We start from the raw sequence: 23472 nt of genomic DNA, 5'->3' as shown, positions 1-23472 counted from the left end.
AGTGACAAAGAGCGTTTTATAACCTCTTGTCTGATTGTAAAATTAACATCAACACTTTCTGCAGTCAATGCACATCTAGATATGTGCTGTACGTGTAGAAAGCAGAGATGGGTTATGGCCAAGAACCAGCAGTCAGACAAGGGGATCCCCACCACTTAACAGCGGCAAAAGTAGCAGCCCCTCTTTACATGGACACACACATAGGATTAAAGTATAACTACAGGCACAGTGTCTTAAAAGAAAAGTTAAGCTAATGTAACATCTGAACATGTTAAGTGTATGCAAGCAAAACTCATATAAGCTGTGTGAAACTGGAAAGTCACTGTCTGAAAGTCATGAACTTGAATATTTACCAAAACACACACACAAGCACATCCGCTACCACACGCACGCACACACACACACACACACACACACAAGCACATCCACTACCACACGCACACGCACATGCGCACACACACACACACACCCACTTATCATAATAGGAGAGAGAGAGATTTCCTGCCTACTAACTTAAATACTGACAACACAGTTAGAATGACAAAGTGTTTAGGAAGTGCCCATTAAGTAGCATTATTAGATTAAGTGACCTGAATGTTTGTGTGTGTGTGTGTGTGTGTGTGTGTGTGTGTGTGTGTGTGTGTGTGTGTGTGTGTGTGTGTGTGTGTGTGTGTGTGTGTGTGTGAGACTTCCCTGCACAATGTGTGTGCTGTGCAGAGCTGTTAAGGGAAACCTTTGTTTAGAGGTCAAAAAGAAGACTGTTGGAGTGCTGGTAGCATAGTGGTTAGTGCGTGAGCCCTTTGTATGGAGGCTGAAGACCTCCAAGCGGGCAGCCCAGGTTAGTATCCGACCTGTGGCTCCTTTCCCTCTTGTCATTCCCCACTCTCTCTCTCTCTCCCTGATATCCAAATTTATCCACTATCCTATCTCTACAATCAAACAATTCTGAAAATAAACCTTTAAAATGCATTTAAAAAAGAAGACTATTAGCAAATATGAAAGCACAGAAACTGATGATGTGGATATATACTGATGGAAATGATGTCAGGTGGTTGCATTTAAAATATATCAGTAAAAAGGTTATATTAAGACTTATAACATGTCCTATAAGCACATCATATATGCATGATCATCTTAAAATAATAAGAGCATGTTGCCTTGATCTAATAAAGTAAATGATGCAAACATGACGTTTTTTTGGCAGATGGACAAACATCAGCAGACCAAAACTGTACCATTTGTGAAAAAGGGTTTCCTTGAATCCCTGGTGTGAAGCATTTATGTCTGGCCAGATATAAACAGTAGCGAGCGGTGTGTGGTTTCACATTCATCAGGACCAGACATGACATAATGCTGCAGACCTTTTTAAAAACACCACATCTCTGTGGTCACTGTGTGGTTTCAAATAGGAGGCTCGACATTCAGAAGATTTCGACTATGAGAGCGCACACTAACACACACACACACACACACACACACACACACACACAAGGCTGAGGAAGCAGATTACTCTCACTGAGAACGGTGGCAGAGGTGGAAACAGACAGGTATAATTATAGACGACAAGCACCGTCCAATAGGCACCGCAACTTCCAATTATAACAGCCAAAGTACACACACGCACACACACACACACCCCCACACACACACACACACACACACACACACAATATTGGTAACGCTGCTAAGTATTCCCTCAGACACTTTATACAAGTGGGCCTTCTGTATTTCTGGAGGAATTGACAGTACCTCTTTTAATAATAATCTTAATCTTTCAGCCTTCATGTAAAGACATGAATAAGTGAATTTGTCAGATGATGCACTGTCTCTTTAAGAGCGACTTTGTGCTTAGAGAGACATTTCTATGAATGCAGAATGCCCTCAGTCTGTGTGTCACTTTCTCTTGTGACTGGGCTGTGTGTGTGTGTGTGTGTGTGTGTGTGTGTGTGTGTGCGGACGTGCTCATTCTCATGTGAAGGGTCAAGCTGTCTTGCACTCTGGAGGATTGTTTGCTGCAGATGTGCTTTTTTTTAAAGTCACTGGAACAATAGAGAAATCACTGAGACCTCTTTTATCAAGTCAGATCTCCCCACAGACACACGACAGATTTTTAACATGTGTGATCATTGAATGACGAGAGTTTGAAGAAAAACATAGATACAGTTGTGTGACTCAACTTGGACTCAGACACTAAACTCAATGACCCATTAATATTGAACAATACAACACTTTCCACAGCTTTACCATGTGGAGCTCTGCCAAACTTTCATGAGCACTCAATAATACAACCAGACTGACCCATTTAGCCTTTGCACAGAAATAAGTCTAAGCATGAATATCAGCACGACAGCTTTGCTTCTCTCCAGCATAAATCATTTATACATGCATGTTCTGTTCTCACTGTTCACATGACAGACGTCACCGTGGTAACAGAATGTCAAACATAACATGTACCATAAGGAATAAGTTCTGTTTGTGTGTCTGAGTCAGTTACCTTGCTCATCCAGGACTTGCGCTTGCACATGGCTTTCCTTCTTTTCACGGCCTCCCACAGTCGTCTTTGTCCTTTATCAGACAAAAGAAGAAGAAAGAGGGGATAGATGTTATTCCCCCTATTGCATCAGGTAGACCCATAGGATAGTAACAGACTGTACACTTTATTGAAATTCAATTAAACTACCATAATAAAGAATAAAGACAGACATCTTTGATATGAAAGTGGGTACAGGGAAAACCCAAAGTGCAGATTAGAGAGGTGAATTAAAAAAAGCAAACACTCTACATGTGGGGAGAGATTGGAGATAAAAATGTGAATAAAAAGAAAAGCTGTAGAGCCTGGAGAACAGCGACTTGAGAGGAAGAAGAAAGATGTGATGAATATATGAGCAGGAGAAGTGGGTGTAATTAGTCTTAAGTGACTTGGTATCTGAGGCCCCAAGGCCTTCTGTAACTGGATTAAGAGCGTTACTGGTTTAACGCCTTTACACACACACGCACACGCACACACACACATGCACACACACACACACACCAAAGACAATAGACTTGGCTCTTAAGTGTCCCTTCCCATTCTGCCTAATTACCACTTGTGACTTTTAAATGATATCAGGGGTGTTAGTGAATGAGCTCTGCTGAGGGTGACACAAATGACACCCTGCCATTAATGCAGACAAAATTAATACTTCAAGTTCAGGCTACACAAAGTCAAGCCTTGTAGTCAAACCAAAGCAGAGAGAAAATTCGAAGTACATCATTTATTAAAATTTGAATCCCTCTGAAATGTAAATTTAACAAGCAGAAATATCACATAAGAGGCAGAGAGTATCCCTGCATGAAGTCAATTCAGGCGGCTCTCGGGGGTAACATGATTTAACTTCCCCTTTCAGAGCAAAGACAAGAGATGAAAGGACAAATGCTGCAAGGATTTCATTTTTTTTTTTTAAAAGGGGGAAGAAGATATCAGTTAGACAAAAGCCATCTTGGCAGTTTCTAAAATTCACTCTCTCATCTGCCACACAATGATCCTTGTATATGGCTAATGTGCAATAAATGTTGTTTGTGCTCTGTTTACATAGGATTACTGGTTTTTATTGTTTGCAGTACCGGAGTCTAAGACTAATTTTTATTGCATCATATTGTATCACAACACATCGTATTGTATCGTATTGCATTGCAACACATCACATCGCATCGCACTGTGTAGTATCAGATTGTATGGTATTGTATCATATATCTGTCTAAGTGTTAAATAGACAATGATACCACAGTTAATGATCAGTGATATCTGTCTGGTGTTAATCTCTAAACCTGAAGGAGATGTTCAGTAAAACAAGACAATTGTTGAGCTAGCTGCTTTGATGAAGAACTGCTAACTATCATGTGTTTGTCATTGGCTTCACAGAAACTTATGCAGTGACCAAAAAATGGCCGAAGTGCTCCTATGAGAGCTAAGAGTTATCCTTGATCCCTTGACTATCAATAGAACATTTGATGGTGAAAAAGAAGACGAAGCATTGTGCAGAAAGAATAAAGAAATGGCTAAAGGCCTGCAGAAGAAAGCAAAAGGCCATTTGGATTGGGCAGGCGGGTAACTAAATACGGGATGACATCATAATATGTCTTCCCTATAATGACAAATTAAATATGTTTTCTAGCCAAAATGTTCAGCTACTAATGTGCTGTCTAACATTCATTATGAAGAATCTGGCTCCTGGATGAACTCAACACAAGTGTTCAAAAACACATACTGACCAAACAAACAGTGAGTTTATTTCTTAGGCACCACAAAACCTGCACACACACACACACACACACACACACACACACACACACACACACACACACACACACACACACACACACACACACACACACACACACACACACACACACACACACACACACACACACACACACACACACACACACACACAGTTCCTCACCAGGTCGTCCCATGCCGATCTTCTCCAGGTCTTCGTTCTTGACGTAGTCGAAGTGAGACAGCCGCGTGACGTTAAGGTCATCTCTGATCCGCAGGAAGTACTGCTGCAGCTGCACCTCCATCAGCAGCTCCAGCAGCCATTCTGTGCCTTCCTCACACTGCATACTACTGCCCAGTTTCTGCAAAACGCACACATACACACACAAAGAAAACAGGAAGCTTAGCTTAAAACGTTCGATCGACAGTTTTCTCAACGCAAAGTACAGCGTGATAGAAAGTCACCAAGCAACAATCAAACCATTCTCCTCTGAAAAAAAATAACAACAACAGAGGAACTGAGCTCAGACCCTTTGTGAGCTCGCCAGTGATTGTTTACTCTGGATTACATGATACAAGCTCTGACATTTACAGCCACTAACCAGGGGTAGTTTGATGTGCATCTTTATGCACATTCACTCAAAACTAACACAATTCAAACAATGAATTACACAAATTACAGGAAGGGAAAGGGGCTACATGTTGCATGAGCTACTTGATAACACAGATCCTGGGTCACTGTGGTGTTAATACAACACTTTGCCAGCAATTCATCACTGTCAAAAAAATCCAAATGATGTCTAAATCGGTACATAAATACAAAAACGAGGTGGTATTCTGGTCAGCACTGCTGTAGAAAGCTGGCAGACATCACAGTTATACAACAGGCAGAGATACGAGAGATGAATGATGCACATCTGGGGCCCATAAGCCTCGGTGAAGATAAATGAGAGGCTCCTGACCAATCAGATCACAAAACATACACTGCTCCATATGAGCCATCAATCTTCAGCGTCAAAACACAAAAGGCCATCTTAAGACCTCGTCCATCACTGTCCTATTACTGTATGCTGAAAATAACACAAACGTTAGCTGACTGTCTTTTTAATTCATTGGCCAATATAATATGGATAAACCGCAAAAAGAGCTCATCCACTCTATCACTACACCATCTCTCACACTCGTTCACAGTTATTTATCATCCACAATGGGAGCGTAAAGCTGTAAACTGAACCATTCGACGCCAAGAAATGACAAACATTCCTCATCTGCAGAGATTGACAGGAGGACCTTCGGGGTGGATGCTGGGCGTGGGGGTCACTCCACCGAGGCGTAATTACACTCTGTGAATGAGGGACTTCCTGTGCAGGCTGAGCCAAGGATACGAGGTCTGGAGGGAAAGTGTCAGAGGTCAGAGCTTCCACTCTTGTCATTGAAACTCCTTAATGGGCCTGGTTAGAGGCCACTTCCTATTGCTTAATGACTCTGACCTGAGGAGTTAAAGATCGTCTGTCTGTCTCACACAAATTCACACCTACAGCAATGTTGGGCTGTGAAAATAAAGCCAGAACGTAAAATATGTATTTGCTGGCCTTCTTCTCTGGAACCATTCAGCTATGCGAGTGCTCCTGGATTTTTCCATGAATCTCTGATGCGAGGCTGATCTACTGGGAGAGCCCTATCCCCAATGGTTATGCCAGATGTCCACATCCCGAGACAAATTCACAGCAATGCACATAAAAGTGGGTCAGCTGATCGCTCTGTAGCAACATACAGACATGCAGCTTTGGCTCCACGAGTTTGCTTTGAGTCCTTCGGCAGGTCCACAGAAAATAGACTTCATGAAGATGCATACAGCGTGAATGTTCTTTGATTTACCTTTAAGAGTAAAGTAGGTACAGCAAGCCAGTTTTTTACCAAATAACACAGCAATAACTTCAGGTTAACTGAATGCTCGCAGTGCCTGTGGTTTAGGGGGTAACTGAAGCTGCAGCCACTTCAATCCGTCTCCATATTTTACATTTTGCTGCATCATGCCTGACCCCCACCCTAAGAAAGACGATACAGAGGTCTGTTTGGCTGGTCCACTGGCTCCCTAAGCAGAGCCAAACGCTATCTGATCATGCTATTTAAAGTATAAAGTAGTCTTTGCCATCCCAAAGGACACCAACTCTGTCTCTTTGGATCCAAGAAAGAAACTTTTGTGTACAAAACACAACATCTTCATACACATGGCGGGAGATGATATCCTCAACAACACAGCCCTGAGTCTGATCCTCACTGGCAGTCAACATGTTGGTGAAACTTTGCTGCACGGTGCCAAAGACGCAAGTCAGCTTCCTCCTGGGCCCCTTTCCATGACAGTGTTGAATCTGAGGCATGAGGGGTCAGAATCAAGGTGCTCCAGCCTGAGTATCCCCTTTCTCTGTCAACTTGATCCCCTATTTAGGAAACTGATTAGAAACGTGCACATAACTTTAGTTTTAAGCTGCTTGGAGACAGTGTTCGGGTTTGATTGGCTGTTTAACTTAATGTAGTGGCAGCAAGCTTACACTTATTTGGTAATCGATCAAACTGACGCCATGAAATACAATTTTCAAAAGATAAAACTGGAGCAGTTCCTCTCTCCGTCTACTCTATGCTGTCACATGTAAAACAGCCTGTATGGTATCACTCCCAGGTGCTTATCTTGAGTCCTTCTTTAATGGGATGTAGGGAAGGAAGGTGGAGGTGCGAGCTCAGCACGAGGTTTGTCACGTTTAAACTATTAGGTGAGACTTACGACAGGACTTGGAGGAATCCAACCGAGGCTAGAAGTCAAGTGTACAGAGTCATTTTTCTTTCTGACCACATCTCCTGACATGTTTTACACTTGATCCAAAAAAGATGAGTTTTAAAGCAGTTTCAGTTTCAAATAAAGCTTACAAATGTTTATTTTTGGGCTGGAAAGAGCGGTAAAGAAAGTGAAAAGAAAGAGAGAGAAGCAACAACTGTGACACATGGTGAGGGGAATGAGGGATGTAGGAAACAACATGATGTCCCTGCAGAGAAATGCCTCTGGTCTGAACTCATTCCTCATGGTGGTGCAGAAACACACACACACACACACACACACACACACACACACACACACACACACACACACACACACACACACACACACACACACACACACACACACACACACACACACATTTGTCCTGGCCAAAGCCATGTCCTGCATCAGATCTGTTCTGCTCTAACATCCTGCTGCAATAACAACAATGCTCCCAGAGGACGGCCTCTGTCCAGCTGGAGAGTCCACACACATACTGTGCACACACACTAACACACACACACACACACACACACACACACACACACACACACACACACACACACACACACACACACACACACACACACACACACACACACACACACACACACACACACACGGCGGCCCCCTCCATACAGTATGCATGATACAAATGCTATATTCAAACATCTGAGCACATGATCCTGACTATAGTAACAACATATTTCAGTGGACCGAGCAGACAGCAGACTTACTCGATAAACGTGAAAGTGTGCCAGGAAGGGGAACGACTTTTTTAGCTTGTCAAAGCGTCGCATCCTGAATTCCTTCGTCTGGATGAGGGTAGGTGCTCAAAAAAAAAGTAGCGAGTGAGCGTTTAAAACGCTGGAGGCAGCTGCTGGTCTTTTAAACTATTAGCAGACATGTCTCACAGTCCTCCCAGTTTGACGTTCCAAGTCTCTGAGGGAATTTTAAGAAGCTGTCAAACTCCTCGGATCCAGACCCGCAGCTCCGAACCCAAGAGGGGGAAGAAAAGCTTCCTAAGATCCTGAACGCAAATCTACAGCATTCCATGGCGGGGCAAACGTCCTGTAAGCCCCTTGTTTGGCTTCAGCTGCTTTAAGAAATAAAACATGCAATCATGAAGCACTTTAGAAAATCAGAGGTGACTTCAAATATGTAGAAGAAACACTTTAAAAGCTGATGACTGCAGGAGAGAAAGCCTCCCAGGTCCGCTCGGTGCCCTGTCCAGCCATGTGTCCTCCTCAGACAGCAGTGAGCCAGGGAGCAGAAGTTGAAGAACTTCACAAATAAGTCACTCCTCCTCCTTTGCTTCCTCTCCCTCTCTCTCTCTCTCTCTCTCTCTCTCTCTCTCTCACTCAATTAAGACTCGCTCTCTTTCTCTCTTCCTCTCTGTCTCGCTCTGTCTTTGTGCGTGCAGCTACTGTCTGTTTGCTTTTCCATCCTTCCATCAAGCATGGGTCTAAAAATAGGCGCAACTTCCCCCTGATTCAATGTCTCTGGTTTCACATTTGAGGGTGTAACAACAACTTGTATGTCTGAGAAAACAAACAAGTTTGTCTGTTACGATGAGTGAGAATTGTGTTCCTTTTGAGTGTATCTCTAATCAGATATTTTCTTCCCCTTCTTCTCCCTGTTTAACTCCTTTACTCTTCTCAAGGATTCACCCGATCCCTCTGGCCCCCCCTCCTCTCCCCTCCCCTCCTGCAGTCAGTCAGACGGTCCGTGCAGTGCAGAGCAGTGCGTGGTGCAGAGGACAGAGGCTTCATGGTATTCAGCCCGGAGGAGCATTTGATCCAGGGCCAAAGGGTCACATTCAACTGCAGGATGGAGCGCTTGTTTCCTGTGATGCAACCGCCCAAACACACACATACAAATACACACACACCAACAAGTGACCACTTAGTCCTCCTATTCCTATGCTCAATGTGCTCTCTCATGTGCTTGTTAGTTTGAGCGTCACTGACACGACTGGTTTCATTTAAACTTTTATATTCTTGTCTTTAATGCAGGTATATGTTTGTCACAGAGCGCTTCAAAACGGTATTGTTAGGTTATAAATGAGAAAAAGTACATAATGAGTCTCTTCTTTTTCCCCTTTTGAACAGCATATCTCAAGATACACAGGAGGAAGAGGGAGTCGAGATAAAATGCCCCCATGGGCCAATACGTAGCTGGACTCGTACTAAAGGTTGTTGGGGTGAGGACTAACCGAAGTGTCCTAACCAAAAAAGGAGATATTTCAATCAGTACCTGTTGCTTCATAACGAGACAAAAAGACTGAAACCAGTGCACACAGCGGAGTACCTGCCTTACAATCACTGAGGAGGAACAAACTTTAAAACTAGAGCTGAAATTGCGAGTCAAGATGAGTAAATTATTGACCAACAATTTACAAACCATGTATCAGGTATGCTGCTTGTTTTTACCTGATGTGACGATCATGTTTAGGTAGTTTGAACTTGAGGACATCAACTTTTCCAGAAGAAGAATGAAGAACCTTTTTTTACTAATATGAAGAAGTCAATAGTGAGAGACAGACTTTTTTTAAATCCTGTTTCGATTGAACTACATGTTTGTCAATTTTAAACCACAACAGCGTCTCTGTTTGACAGAATAAGGTTATAAATACTCCAGGAGGTTTAAGTGAACTACATCTATCTTCTTGAACATTTCATCTTATTTCTCCAGAGCAAGGATTCATGTTTCAACACAGAGGGCATTATATGTGAAGGCACATTGAGAGCTATAAAAGGAGAGTTGGATGAAGACAAGGTTTCAAATGAGTGTTAAACTTACACTTATTTGGCTTTAGGTTAAGACTTTAGTTGTAGTACTCGAGTTTAGTCTTGGTCTTGAGACTTTTTGAAGGCCTCAGTCTCATCTCGGCCTCAGACTGGGCGGACACCAGATTTTTAAAACTAGACCGGTCAAGACCACTTCTGATTTGGCATTGCTACTTTTCCACATCATTACTGTGATTAGAAGGAAAACGCCATTTCTCAATTCATTCATAATCTGGTTTTTATCCCCCCGGCAACAGCTGCAACCTTTCCAGTTTTACTGTCTAAGCGAGTGACACACCCCAGCACACAAATTGATGACTTTTTCAGTCATATTTATGGTCTTGGTCTTGTCTCGGTCTCGCCCTGCCTTGGTCTTGGTCTTGACTTGGTCTCGATCACTAAATGTCTTGGTCTTGTCTTGGTCTCAATTAGTGTGGTCTAAACCAGTGGTTCTCAACTGGCGGGTCGGGATTTTCAGTGGGTCGTGAATGTGTGCCTGGAAAAAAACTTGAGTAAAAAAGTCTGTGAAGCGCTTTCTGAACATGTTTGTTTTGTTCAGTTTCGTGTTTCTGTCATGTTTTTTACCGACTGAGGTCCAAACCGCACAATTTTTCTAAATCTGATCGGTGAATAGAAGCCACAAAGGCAGCAGATGTCTGTGACTAATACTTAAGCTGAAAATAAAAAACAATTATCTTAACAAGGACCTGCCTCCGCCACCTGACATCGGTCGCCTCTCCCTCTGACTCCTTCTCCGTCTCCATGACGTCTGCTTTGTGTTTTATGCAGAATAAACCTCACCCTTCTTCTCCCTTTCCTTCACTCCTTCAATAATCCCCTCTCTTTCTCATATCTCCCCTCCCTCCCTCCCTCCCTCGAGTCTGGCCAACCCGTTGCATTTTCTTCTTTATTTGGTGCTCTCTTTTATTTCCTGCCTCTAATCCTCCAAAAATGTTATCTCTCTCTCCCCCTTTGCTGACTATAAACAAACTCTTTCCCGCTGCTTTTCAGACCCTCTGTGGCAGCGCGCCCCCTCTGTTTGTCTTCTGAAAGACTCTGTTCAGCTTTTGGTTTTCTAATTCCACAGCTTTTTTGTTCTCTTTGCTCTCTGCTACTTAATCAAACTATTCAGCTTTTGACTTGGCTTTTCACTCTTGATGTTTTTCTCTGCTCCCACCGTCTCCTCCTTCTCTCTCTCTGTTTCTAATTAGAAGGAGTTGGGTTTACTGGAGGAAGGAGGAAGGGAGGTGAGCAGACGGCGGAGTCACGCAGGGGCAGGAAAAAGAAAACAACAACAAAATGGAGATGCTGTCCTAAAAATCAGACTTCAATTAAAAACAGGAAAACAGACATTTCTGGAGAACATGTGGAGCGGTGTCTGTGCTACGGTTTGGTTTGTGTGTAAGTATGTTCCTCCATTTACAACAACAGAAGCAACGTGTTTGTTTTCTGATTATCATTCAGTAAACTGACGTCATTCATAAAACATCTTTGGTTTTCATTAAGATTTTCAGCACTATATCTCAGAATACCTGTCAGGAGGTCAGAGGTCATTTTAAACTTTTCTCTGAGAACACTGCATTCAAGCATGGCGTTAAAAACACATCAGACAACACAACCAGTCATCAACACAGATTGACTTTTCCAAGTTTGCAAAGTGGACCAAAAAAATTTGAAAAAAATCCATCCTTCGTGATGTTCAAATAAGAGAACGCTAAAAAACTCAAACTAAATTCCAAACACTGAGTGAGAGGTGACGTGAACACTGGACAGCGCTCATCAAAACGAGGTCTTCATTTCAGACTGTATCCGTTCAGCATCACACAAAAATCTTTCAATTTCGTTCAATTCAACAACTTCAAGGGGTAACTGTGTGGAGCTTCTTATTCATAAAAGACATAAATAAACAGCGATGTACAAACAACAATAAATTATGTAGTAATACGTAAAAAAATACGTAAAGATCTAAAAAAAAAAAGGATACTGTTATCAACAACCTGAATAAAACTATAAACTATCCATCTATATTTCTCGGATACAAAGGATCTGTCCTTGTTGGTAAAGAGGAGACATTTTAAAACCTAAGGAGCATTTATTAATCTTATTGCAGAGGGGATCAACAAGTTTGAACACAAGCAGGTGAAACATAAAGTAACAGAGAAGAATCAAAAATACTTGCAGCCGTCAGGAGGATCAGAAGGTAATGTAGCTGCTTCTTGTTCTATGATGTGACCAATACAATGCCTGTGGATGCTTTTTACTCTGACATGTTGGAACTGATTTAGCTGTATATTCTGAGACACCAGAAAAAAATGGATTCAAGAGAGCCTTCCTTAAATTAGTTTGAACAAGCCACATGAGGAAAAGTAGAACGATGATGACATCCATGTGTAAGAAGCCTCTTCAGTCTTTTACTCGTCTATGAACTCAACAACCTTCACTTAAAAAAATATGATTCATCCTGCTTAGAGATGTCAGAGTCAGAGGGCTGGCACCCCAGGCAGTTGGAGGTTCAGTTAAACTGGCATCTTTCCAGCAACCAGTCCCGATTCTATACTTGGTAACTGGAATCGGTGACCCTCCAGTTCCTAAACAAAGTCCCTACAGACTGAGCCACTGTCGCCCTGACTTACTAATAATCTTTTGAACACCTACACTCAGTGTCAGGATAGTGAGGAGGAGCAGCTCTTATCAGTTTGAACTCCTGAATTTGGGCGGGTTTTATTTACATGTTTTGAATTTGTCACTAAGGTCTTGTATAGCAGGAAGTCTCCCTGACAGGTGTGACTGTTCCTAAACTGAAATAATCAAGAAGAAGCAAGCAGCTCGGCTGATGTTAAATGAACAAACTCCTTCGTGACACACAAAAAGATACAAACACTCCCTCATGTGCGGTATGTTGCGGAGTCAGCAAGCCTCCTCAACATCCACTGACTCCAGTAGCTTTTCTTTGATCTGCTTTGAAAAGTGTTTTATGAAACCCAGCTGAGAGAGCTCGACGTCCATTATTTATAGAGTTAGTAAATTCCTCCTGGACTTGATCAGCCCTCTGTCTCGCTCTCTCACACAGAGGTGGTGACGTCACACATCTGTCCCTAAATCACTGGGCACACAGGATGTGACAGAACACCCTTCATCACCCACTGTTTGCCTTTACAAACACATGTTCACACAAGCACAGTCACATACTCACACCCAGTCTGGACACAACTCCCTGAAATGAGTGTTACCATTAATTCAATCAAGACTCCCAGAAGTCCTCTTGATCTCTGCTCAAAACTCTCTTTCACTACAACTTGGCTAATGTGCGCCTGGAAGGAATGTGTCAACGTGAAGTCGACTTTATTGCTTCGACAAATAGGAAATGATGTTTGCTTAAGTGTACAGTTATGTAACTCTTATGGCTATAAAAGATATGACATAAGATAGGCTACATTCTTTCAAATCAGCAGCTGGAAAACAAACATAAAAAAAAAAATAATAAAAAGGGAAAGAAAAGAGAAAGAACAAAAACAAGGCAACACTTTAATATCACTTCAGAGTTTTTGCAGAGCAGAAGAGAGGATGTGTTTGTATCACTTGTGGGTTTTCTGAACAGTGTATGTAAGTCACACTGTTGTTTGGTGGCTTGAAATCAGAGAGAGGAATGTGTCACAGTGCCATCAGCTGCCTCCTGACTAAGCAGATTAAACCAATACGATTACTGCTCAGGAGTAGGATGACCAGCAGTTACACTCTGATACCACAAGGTTGCGCCACACTGATGGTGGAGGACTCAGCTGGGAGGATGAGTGATCTTGGTTAGAAGTGAAGGGATCGTAACCCCAGTAGCACACAGTTTAGATACCTGCATTCGGTTATTTTAATGCACAAAAAGACATACCAAGGCCTAATTCTTTCCTTGTAAACCAGATTTTCAGAAACTCACTGGTCCCGCCTCTAGCTTGGGTTCTCATGAGTTCTCAGTTAATTTGTAGCAAGGATGAGCTAGGATGAGTCTTAATTGTTAAAAATCTTTACATTCCAGTTATCACATGGACAGAAACATCTAGAAACATAAACCTTTGCAAGCCGTCAAACTTTAACAATGAAGTATACATACAATGAAACAGCTACTGCAGGCCGCTCCAGCTGATACAATCCGGCCTTAACCTTTCATTCTCTCTCTACACACACAGATATACAGTACACACAAACACACACATACACACAGCAGTATGACTCAACTGTGCAAATGCAATATGAGAGGATGCTGATACTGTAAAGCTTGAGTTTAAAGTCTGACCGTTTAGATTGTGTTATCTTGAATGCCATCAAATTAGTGGCTTCATGGCTAATAAGATTATGGAGAACAAAGCCCTGTGTGTGGTATGCATTATGAACAAACACACCCACACACATATTAAGCTCGATTCTGAAATATGATGCTGACTGTTCACACACACAAGCATGCAGGGGCACACACACACATTGGCTGGTCTCACGCTGACATTAAATGTCGGGAATTAAGAAAGCTTAGTGGATACACAGGAGGGGGACACGCTACCAGAGCATCTCTTCAATAAGGCTCATCCGTTTGGTGGCAAGACATCTGTCTGCAGTTTTATGTCTGCAGCCAAATACCAGCAGAGCAAAGAGAAGCAGGAGTAGAGCAAGCAATATGAATCCCTTATAAAACAGTGCAAGGAAAATAAACACAAACAGCTAGAGACGAGGGCTCTGACGAGGCCTACATGCACAGACACAGAGAGAAGCGTCATTCCTGATCTCACAGATAAAAACCCTCCGCCAAAGTCTGGCTTTTACATTCAGCTTAAATCCCATCACCATCCACAGCACCTCATCTTTCCCAGAATCAGCAGAAGAGAGGCGTTTTGTGTTGGTGGGCGTCAATGTAAAAAAAAAAAAAAAAAAAAAAACTGACTGGGAGTCCAAAGAAATTTGGGATGCGGACAGACTGCTTCAAGGCAAAAAAAACACAACATATGTGTCCTCTTTTGGCTGCTTGGCCTAATATGCATAATGCCAGACAACCAAAACAACCCCCACTAATACTTCCTAATGTTGCCTCCACCCCGGAAAAACAGCCAACCTTCATCATCGCCTCTTTGATCCCATAAAGCCGGTTAAGAGGGGAAAGGAGGTAGTTGGGGGAAAAATGTCGGTCAAGTGTCGTGTTGACCTCCCAGACAGCAGACAGCGTGGGAAACAAAGAATAAAGCAGATCTTTTTCTACAATGAGGTAAATGCTACAATCAGAAAATTGGGTCCAATACAGGTCGGCATTATTTAGGAATAAAATGGCAGCTCCATTATAGAGTCTCTGAGTGACTGATTGAGATGTGTTACACTGTATCCAGCACAAACATAATATACAGCTGTACTAGAGATCGATGGGATAAAGCCTCCAGTATGCAGTGCAGTGATTTAAGAAGCACACAGACCCTGAGGGCTGAACACAGAGAACTTTCTCTAAATTCAAACTGTTACACAGATCGACTCATTCATCATCAGGCGGCCATTTTTAATACAGACTAAAACCTGTGCAGGAGCTGGAAGACTGAGTTTAGGAGCTGGTACAAAACGATCATTTCCATCGCTATACTGAGGAAGAAGAGACTAACTCCTCAAACCTCAGATAACTGGAAGAAGTGTGTTGAATGAAACGATAGAAATATATCCTAAAACTGGAGGTGTAACAATTTAATTAAAAACAATCACTTACAGAAAATAGTTCAGAGAATTACAGCCATGCAGCTTTGGCAACCCGACAGTTTCTAATACTCAGTTCTACAAACAGATTTTGTTGAATAAATAAGTCGTAAGAAATCATGCATTCCCCAAAACTTAATGGAGACTGAATCATTTTACAGCAATAACACTTTTAGACCCCGTTAAATGGGAAATGGACTTCAGCTTGTATGAAGCGAAGAGCCAGCCAAGAAAGAATATTTTGGTTTCAGTACCGACAGAAGACAATTACTCTTTCTGTCCTTTTTCATTCCTTATCCATCTTTTCAAACAAATCACTAACACAATTATTGTCTGCCAAAAGAAACTTTTAAAGAGAAATGAGTTTAGAGAATCATGAAGTTAACTAACTGGATATTTTTTGAGCAATCACTTAGAAATGGACACAGGCTGATCGACCTGCAGCTGATCAATGGATTGTAAAACTCAGAGAGAAACACTGACTTCCTCACTCAGTGATGAAAACATCTTGGGATGTATTTTTGATTGGATAAAGAATGTGCTTTGGGGGTTTTCTAGGTCACCCTTTCAGCTTGAAATCATATATGATTTTTTGGCTTTGACAATCATGGACAGATTACTTAGTGGTCTGTATAATCCATAATATATATGTTATCAGGGTCATCTGGAGGTCATGCTGTTTAGTGTATGCATGATTGTGTTTGACTAAGAGACATATTCTTACATATGAATTTAAATGACTAAAGAAAATAATCATTATCGAGCATTTAACAACACACTTTTTGAATGTGTTCATTAGGTCATTTTAAGGACTCACATAAGCTCTTCATTCCTTCTTATTGAGGCAGACACACATATTTACAATTGGGAGTTGATCAACTTTTGTTTGCTTTTAACAGTAGTTAACTTATAGCTAATATGCATAATTCAATTATTGTTTGCACTCTTGAACAACGTTATTGCACGGTTTGCAGGTTTTTGTCATGTGTTCAGGCCTACAACTGTGCAGGACCGGGATCTCTGGCCCCATACGAGTTTAAATTACAGACAGCCAAGTCAGTAGATCATGGGCTTTGACAGAGGACGTAGGGGTAAGCGGAAAAGGTGGGAGGGTAAAAAAAAAAAAGTTTAAAAAAAAAGGCATACTTTGCCTGTCACCAGCCCCAGCTGCAATTAATCCATGACCTCATGTAGCTGATTTCAATAACTCTACACACACACGCACGCACGCACGCACGCACGCACGCACGCACGCACGCACGCACGCACGCACACACACACACCCACACACACACACACACACACACACACACACACACACACACACACACACACACACACACACACACACACACACACACACACACACACACACACACACACACACACACACACACAGAGGGGCCGGCCTCGTGTGTGGGTGAGAAGTGCTGAGTGTGTGCATTGGTGGGTGAGGAGGGTGACTGATGGGGACATGTGAGTGTAAAAGAGCTGCTTGTGCATCATCAATGATAAAGAATCATCTCGGGCTTTACGGACTCCGAGTTTGTCTGTGTCTATGTATAGTTCGGCACACTTTAAATTCAGAACCAAACAAAATCTCCTAAATCAGTGAAGCTTTACTTGTGGTCCTTTGTGATTTCACAAATCCACCATGACAATATGCATTCTGTGAAGAAGACTTATATTCACAGGTTCTAACAAAACAGAGTAAAAAACTATCCATTCAGTCTCCCTGACTGCAGCTTTGTCAGAGGCTAAAGGTTAATAAGTAATTAAAAAAAAAAAAAACAGCCTTTAAAAACACACAGACTGTCTGAGACCAGCTGTCACTGTCAAAAATCATATTTGCGAATTTTCTACAAAGGACACATTTAAGAAAAAACTCCTTTTCATTCAGCAATACACGTCCCTCGGAAAGCACAAGAACAACACCTTAGATCATCTCACACCCTTTAGTATTCCTTTGGCAGGATACGTAATACCTGCTGAAAGTGCTGCCTGCTGTTTACATGTCATCCATGTTTGTGTACAGCTGTGTGGTACAAACAGGACTATAATGATGGAAACTGTAGGGGTCTACCTCTTCGTCATCGCTGGGCAGTCGTTCGTAGTCGGACTCTGACGTGTCCTGCAGCCTCTGGTACTCTGCCGTCTCACCCATGATGGAGCTCATACACTCCACCGGTTCCTCCCCGGGGCTACCGTGTCCTCAGATAGCCGCAGCTCCAGCAGCCCACTCACTCTCTCAGTCAGTCAGTCAGTCAGTCAGTCAGTCGGTCAGTCAATCAGCCTGCTTTGAGGTTTTGTTCTAGTATCATTAGAAGAACAATATTCTGCATGTCAGTGCATTGTCTCAGACAGCAGAGCATAATATTTGTAATCTCTCACTGATGATGCGTCTACCTCAAATAGTCACACCTTCATTGTCCTCTTCATTTAGTCAGCTCCTCTTGAAAATGGACGGACAATGACTTCCACATTTTCACACACTGATAACAGTGCTGCATTCACTGACTGACCAGTCTGTAAAAACACAAGAGCTGATCTTTATCGAGATGGGATTTAGTGATGCATTCCTCTGTCTAGCTCCGGACAATAATTCCTCCTATTTTATGTTGCTTTCCTTGCAGGCGAGGAATCTTCCTCCTCTGAAAGCCAAAAAAAAAAAAGGCTGTTTTTTATAAATCGTGCAGAGTTTGTTCTTTTCACACATCAGTGGATTATATCTCCATAAAGCATCTGAGGTGTGAAGCTGATCCTTCCGAATACATTCAAAGAATCCATACAGTCCTGTGTGTAGAGGCTGCTGATGTCGTGGAGCGGTGTGATGATGCAGCCGAGGTGTGGCACTGGAGGTGACAAATCCAGCACCCTCGATTTCTGTTGTCCCGTCTCACACCACGGTGATCACCTCCACCCCCAATGTCAGTCTTACTCCACCTCGCCCCGCATCTCGCACAACTCTGCTGTCACCCTTTCTCTCTCTCTCTCTCTCTCTCTCTCTTTGGCTGCTTTAGTGCTGACGCATGCTCTTCATATCCAATAATGCCAGCCTCCCTCTCTCTCTCTCTCTGCTTCTATTCCTGTGCCTCAGGCATCACTACAACCAGCTTACCTCCTCTCGCTCATCATCGCCAGCAGTGAAACATCACATTATCAGGGCCGAGAGACTGAACAGGAGCTGATATTTTCCCATTTTCACCTGCTTTCTTTCTTTCTTCCTTCCTTTGTGTGCTTCTATTTTTTTCCCACACAGACCTAAAGCAGCTGTCCAATCGGACTGTCAGCTCATCTCTGATGATCACAACCTTAGTCTGGGGGATTTTTAACGCCGCTTTGTCCTAAATGGACTTCATGATTGCTCGCTCGATGCTCGATGCCTAATCCCTTGCTGTAGTTGTTGTTGTTTTTCCACTCCTCTCCTCCTCACCCTTTAACCCGCTTTCCTCACCCCTCCACTTTATTGTTTTTCAGCCTTAGCTCAATGATTTGACGAGTGGTCCCCTCCTCTATCGCCGTGGCAACATCAACCCGTTCCACCTCCTTCCCTCTCTCCTGTGTCCTGTTGTCACGACTATCCAGTCAGCGGTGTCCCTGGGAGAGGCAGCCAATAAGAGCGAGGGAGGCCGTCAGGGGAGGAGAGACGATGGGGAGAGGCGGGGGAGTCCTAATGAGGAGAGTTAATCCTCCCTGTGAGAGGGAGAAAAACACGGCCATGCTGCTTTGTATGTGTGTGTGTGTGTGTGTGTGTGTGTGTGTGTGTGTGTGTGTGTGTGTGTGTGTATATTTATGTCTGTGTGTGTTTGTGTGTGCTCCAAAAGCACCTCTTCACTATCCAGGCCATCTGGATCCTTGCTGAGTGGACATCTGGGTGAAGGGAAAATAGAATAAAAGAACAATGTTTTGTGTGTGTGTGTTTGTGTGGGTGTGTGTGTGTGTGTGTGTGTGCATGTGTGTGTGTGCGTGCATGCGTGTGTGTGTGTGTGTGTGTGTGACTACCTCCTGGTAGTTCCCAGTGCTAGTGTGACAAATTGACAGCAGTACACAGAGCTCTTTCACTCTTCATTTCCAATCCAGTATTTATGAAAATTCTTCCTTCCCTTCATCCTTCCATTTATTCTCTTCTGATCCAATTTGTCTCCTTGCTCTTATACTCAATCCCCCTCTTCTTCATCCTCTCCTCTCCTTCTCTCGCTCTCTGTCTTAGTGGTTTCACATTTGCAAGAAACTCCTGAAAACTTCCTGACATTTTTGTCATCATGTGTGATGGAAAATAGCCACCTTTTTAAACCTGACTTTACCTGGAATTTTTTATTAAATTGTCCACTTGGAGTTGACGTGAGAACACAGCAGGATATAATCAGGAAAATTCACCTTGAGTGGGCAAAGTGCCCAGCTGTGGGGTGCACGTGTGAACAAGCAACTTCAGGCAGTCCACCTTAAATCTTCATTAAATTTTCAGGAGAGCGATGTAAAAGCACTTCTGACTACTTTCCGGTTCTGTTGTTGTCCTCGGGCTGGTTCTTTGCAGCCGACTGAGCATTATTCACACTTTGTTCTGGTTCTGCTCTGTTGTTGCCTCGGCTTCCCTGGAGGCCGGCTTTGACATGAAAGCAGCACTCAATGCTGCACCGTAAACACACAAATACGCACTCACCTCCACACGAAAGTGTAACGCACACATCATCTGACAAGAGTTTCTACACAAGCAGAACTGCAGAGAGACTCTGCATGCATGAAAACAAAGATCACAGCGACACAGAGAACTGCAACTGTGCATCTCTAATTGAAAGCATTGCAAGCAATTACAATAAAATCCTCTATACATGATCTTGATCAAATTATCCAATAGGCTGACTCCTTCAGTTCTCTTCATGTTTTCTGGTCTCTGGGGGTTGTTGTTTTGTTACCTTGTCCGCTATTACATGCTGAATCAATGATCCTTATTGGTCCTAACCTACACAGAGTTTCCTGTGTAAGGAAATATGCCCCCATGGGCCACCAAGCCCCTAAATTTAATGGCAGAAAGCACATGTTCTGATAGCACACATTTCAGTATATGTTAAATCAATAAGGACAAAGAAATTAAAGAAAAGTTTCCTTAACTGTGACACTTCAAATACAACAAGACATTAACATAATTCAAAAATATATCAATAATATATATATAATATATCAAGATCTTTGTAGTGAATGTTCTCTCTCAGTCTCTCTATTTCTACTTTCATTTTCCCTTTTAGTAGCTAAAAGTAAACCTTAGCTTAAAGCCTGGTAATCAGAAGTTTGCCAAACTATTAGTGTCCGTTGGCTCAAGTACTTGGCAGTATAAGAACAGTCGCCACAGTGTGGCCACCAGACCATAATACATGTCCAGTTCTGCCATCTGAGTGTCAGCTTTGAATGTGTATTAAATGCTGTCACCAATCTCCCTGTACTCCCATCCCTACATACTGCCACAGTTTCTTCTTCAGATGTCTCCACAGCCACACTGAGACTGCATGAACAGTCAGGTAGAAACAAACAAGGACTCATTAAACTTGCTTGTGAGCATGTTTCATACACTCTGCCAGAAACACTGCAGACAAGTATCCCTTTAACACTTCCACAATTTAAACTGGACCTTTACAGTAGAGGAAGGAACCCCTAACACATCAGTGGCATTAATAAATATAATGTTTAAGCGTATTTCAGAAAGGGGCTGGCTCGTTAACCGTATACATAATCTAACCCTGCTCTATTTACTATAAAATGCATCTGATAAGACAGAGTGAGGTTACAAAGATCCACATGGCAGTACGGATGAGACAGAGACACGGAGATAAAAGGAGCAGCGCCGAGCTGTGGAGTCATGTGGGGTCAGTGATGCTGCCCACCGCCTCCCCCTCACAGAGTTAACACGCTTCAGTACAGGCTGCACAGCAGCGTGCTGAGGACTGGAGGGCGAATGAAACATCTGAAGGGTTTTTGTTTCACTTCAGTTTTTCATTAATGAATGAATGCAGAGTAATCGGAGGGAATAAAAGACAATGGATGCCTCGTGTTTTTAGGGAATAAAGGGCTGAGCTGAATATGTGGACAGTATGGAGTCATTAAAAACATAAACATTACAAAAAAACTCAGCAAAAGCCAAATTATCGCCTAAAGAAGTTGACGTCTCAAAAGAAAATCTTAAAGAAATTTGGCAACCAATTCTGATTTACCTTGTCATGAATTCCTCTCGTTTCAGACACTGAGATTCCCGTCAAGTGAATATTAAAATGTGATCTGTTGTCAAGATGTCAAGTACCTTTAGAAACTAAGTGTTGTAAAACAAGACAGTCTTCAATATTTGAATAGTCGATACTATAGTATCAAAAAGTACCAGAACTTCAGATCTTCAGTCATAGAAAAAGAGCAGTAATGTTTAGAATGCACAAATACATAAGCAAAATAACGCATTTGAGCAATTTGGACAGTGTGTAGACGTTGCTTGTCAATAGGACTTCTGTTTTAGTTGCCGTGGTCACCAAATAGGAATTAATATTGTTTGATTTGATTGGTATCATATCCAAGTTTAAAATTCTGGTATCGAGACTACTCATTAAAATATGAACCATATTTGACTTCTTGAACATCTTATCTAACACCTTTTTATTTCAAGGTCAGAAAAAAAATACTTGATTGTCATTTGGTCCTACAGTTATACTGCTTATCAAAAGGACATTTTGAAATGATTTGTTTTGATTTATTTGTATTGTGCCTGTTTTTTTTAAAATGTATACATAAAATATATTTCAAATAAATAAAAACGATGATTATTATTATTATTCTTATAATAGATAAAATTGTAAATTGATTTTTTGTTGTATTTGAGTATAGATAAATGTTCCTGATTGATCCTAAACTGGGATATTTGTGGAGTGTCTTTAAACAGGACTTCTAATTTTCCCAGTGATATGAACTGCTCAGAGTGCAGCACACCATCACCTCTGACCCTTCTGCCTCCATTACAATCCACTCCACTCTCTTTTTCTTCCAGAAACCTGGAAATCCCCTTTAATAACCAAATACTGGGGCTCTGACCTCTGACCCTAGACTCCTCAGCTGTCAGCCATCTCGTGTCGGGGGAAGGTAAAGTGGAGCCTGTTAAACACGTAAACGCCTTCTCTGTCCGCGTGATGAAGAGCAGGGAGACGCAGAGCAGACAGGCTGTGGGTGGAACGCTCCAGTGTTTCCAGACCAAACATCTCTCAAAGAGACCGTTCAGAGTCCTTAAAGACTGAAAGAACCGGGACCCCGGGGTCCCTGCTGTCTCTTTACGACTGTTGGTGGGCAGACCGCAGGCTCTGGGGGCAGCAGTAAGCTTTTGAACAGGAGCTGCATCGAATCCCTGATGTGTACTTCTGATGTGAGGCTCATACTGGAAATATAATCAGCTACACGCCGGAAGAGGTAATGGCGTAATGTATAGAAGTATATGGAAAGATAGCACTTTACTTACTAACAGTATTGGTATATTTCAATGTTCAAATAAAATATGATTATCACACTTTACTGGAGCTAAACAAAAATATTACATCTGATTGGATTGATTTGGCATGGTGTGAAAATGATTGAGAATAATGATTAATTAATTCATTCATTAGTTAAAAGTTAACCCTGCTGGGTCTGCAAACTTTCACCTTTGTTTTATTTTACCCTGCGGACTAAATCATTGAAAAGATGATTATTTAATCTTTGTAAAATAATTAGTTGTAGCCTACAGTACATCAGGTCAGTAAGGTAAGACTGCAGTTTAAAAATATCTTCATCAGGGCCTGACCAAAATACCAATCGGTTAATACCAATCTCGATGTTGTGATGAAAAAATCAGATACCAATATCTCCGCCGATATATTAGAAATAGATATTTATGT

At 42.2% G+C, this 23472-nt stretch overlaps 1 protein-coding gene across 6 annotated transcripts in view; it reads right to left on the bottom strand.

Annotated features, from left to right (window-relative positions):
* The window catches only part of LOC132978929 (activated CDC42 kinase 1-like), a 60907-nt gene that overhangs the window by 15659 nt on the left and 21776 nt on the right, over positions 1-23472 (bottom strand). For 2 of the 6 annotated variants that reach the window (XM_061044301.1, XM_061044303.1), the window contains exons 1-3: positions 7811-8722; positions 4443-4620; positions 2495-2565 (exon numbers count right to left, since the gene is read on the bottom strand). In XM_061044301.1, coding sequence (XP_060900284.1) covers positions 2495-2565; positions 4443-4620; positions 7811-7873 — 312 coding nt within the window. In that variant the 5' untranslated portion in view covers positions 7874-8722. Of the gene's footprint in view, positions 1-2494; positions 2566-4442; positions 4621-7810; positions 8723-17657; positions 21197-23472 lie in introns of those variants that run through there. The other 4 variants (XM_061044300.1, XM_061044299.1, XM_061044302.1 and 1 more) reach the window with 4 other exon arrangements.

The sequence above is a fragment of the Labrus mixtus genome, chromosome 8 (genome assembly GCF_963584025.1).
Source record: "Labrus mixtus chromosome 8, fLabMix1.1, whole genome shotgun sequence".
In the NCBI taxonomy this organism is placed as follows: Eukaryota; Metazoa; Chordata; class Actinopteri; order Labriformes; family Labridae; genus Labrus; species Labrus mixtus.
Note: the sequence above shows the minus strand (reverse complement) of the source record. Positions and strands in the feature narration are given on the sequence as shown.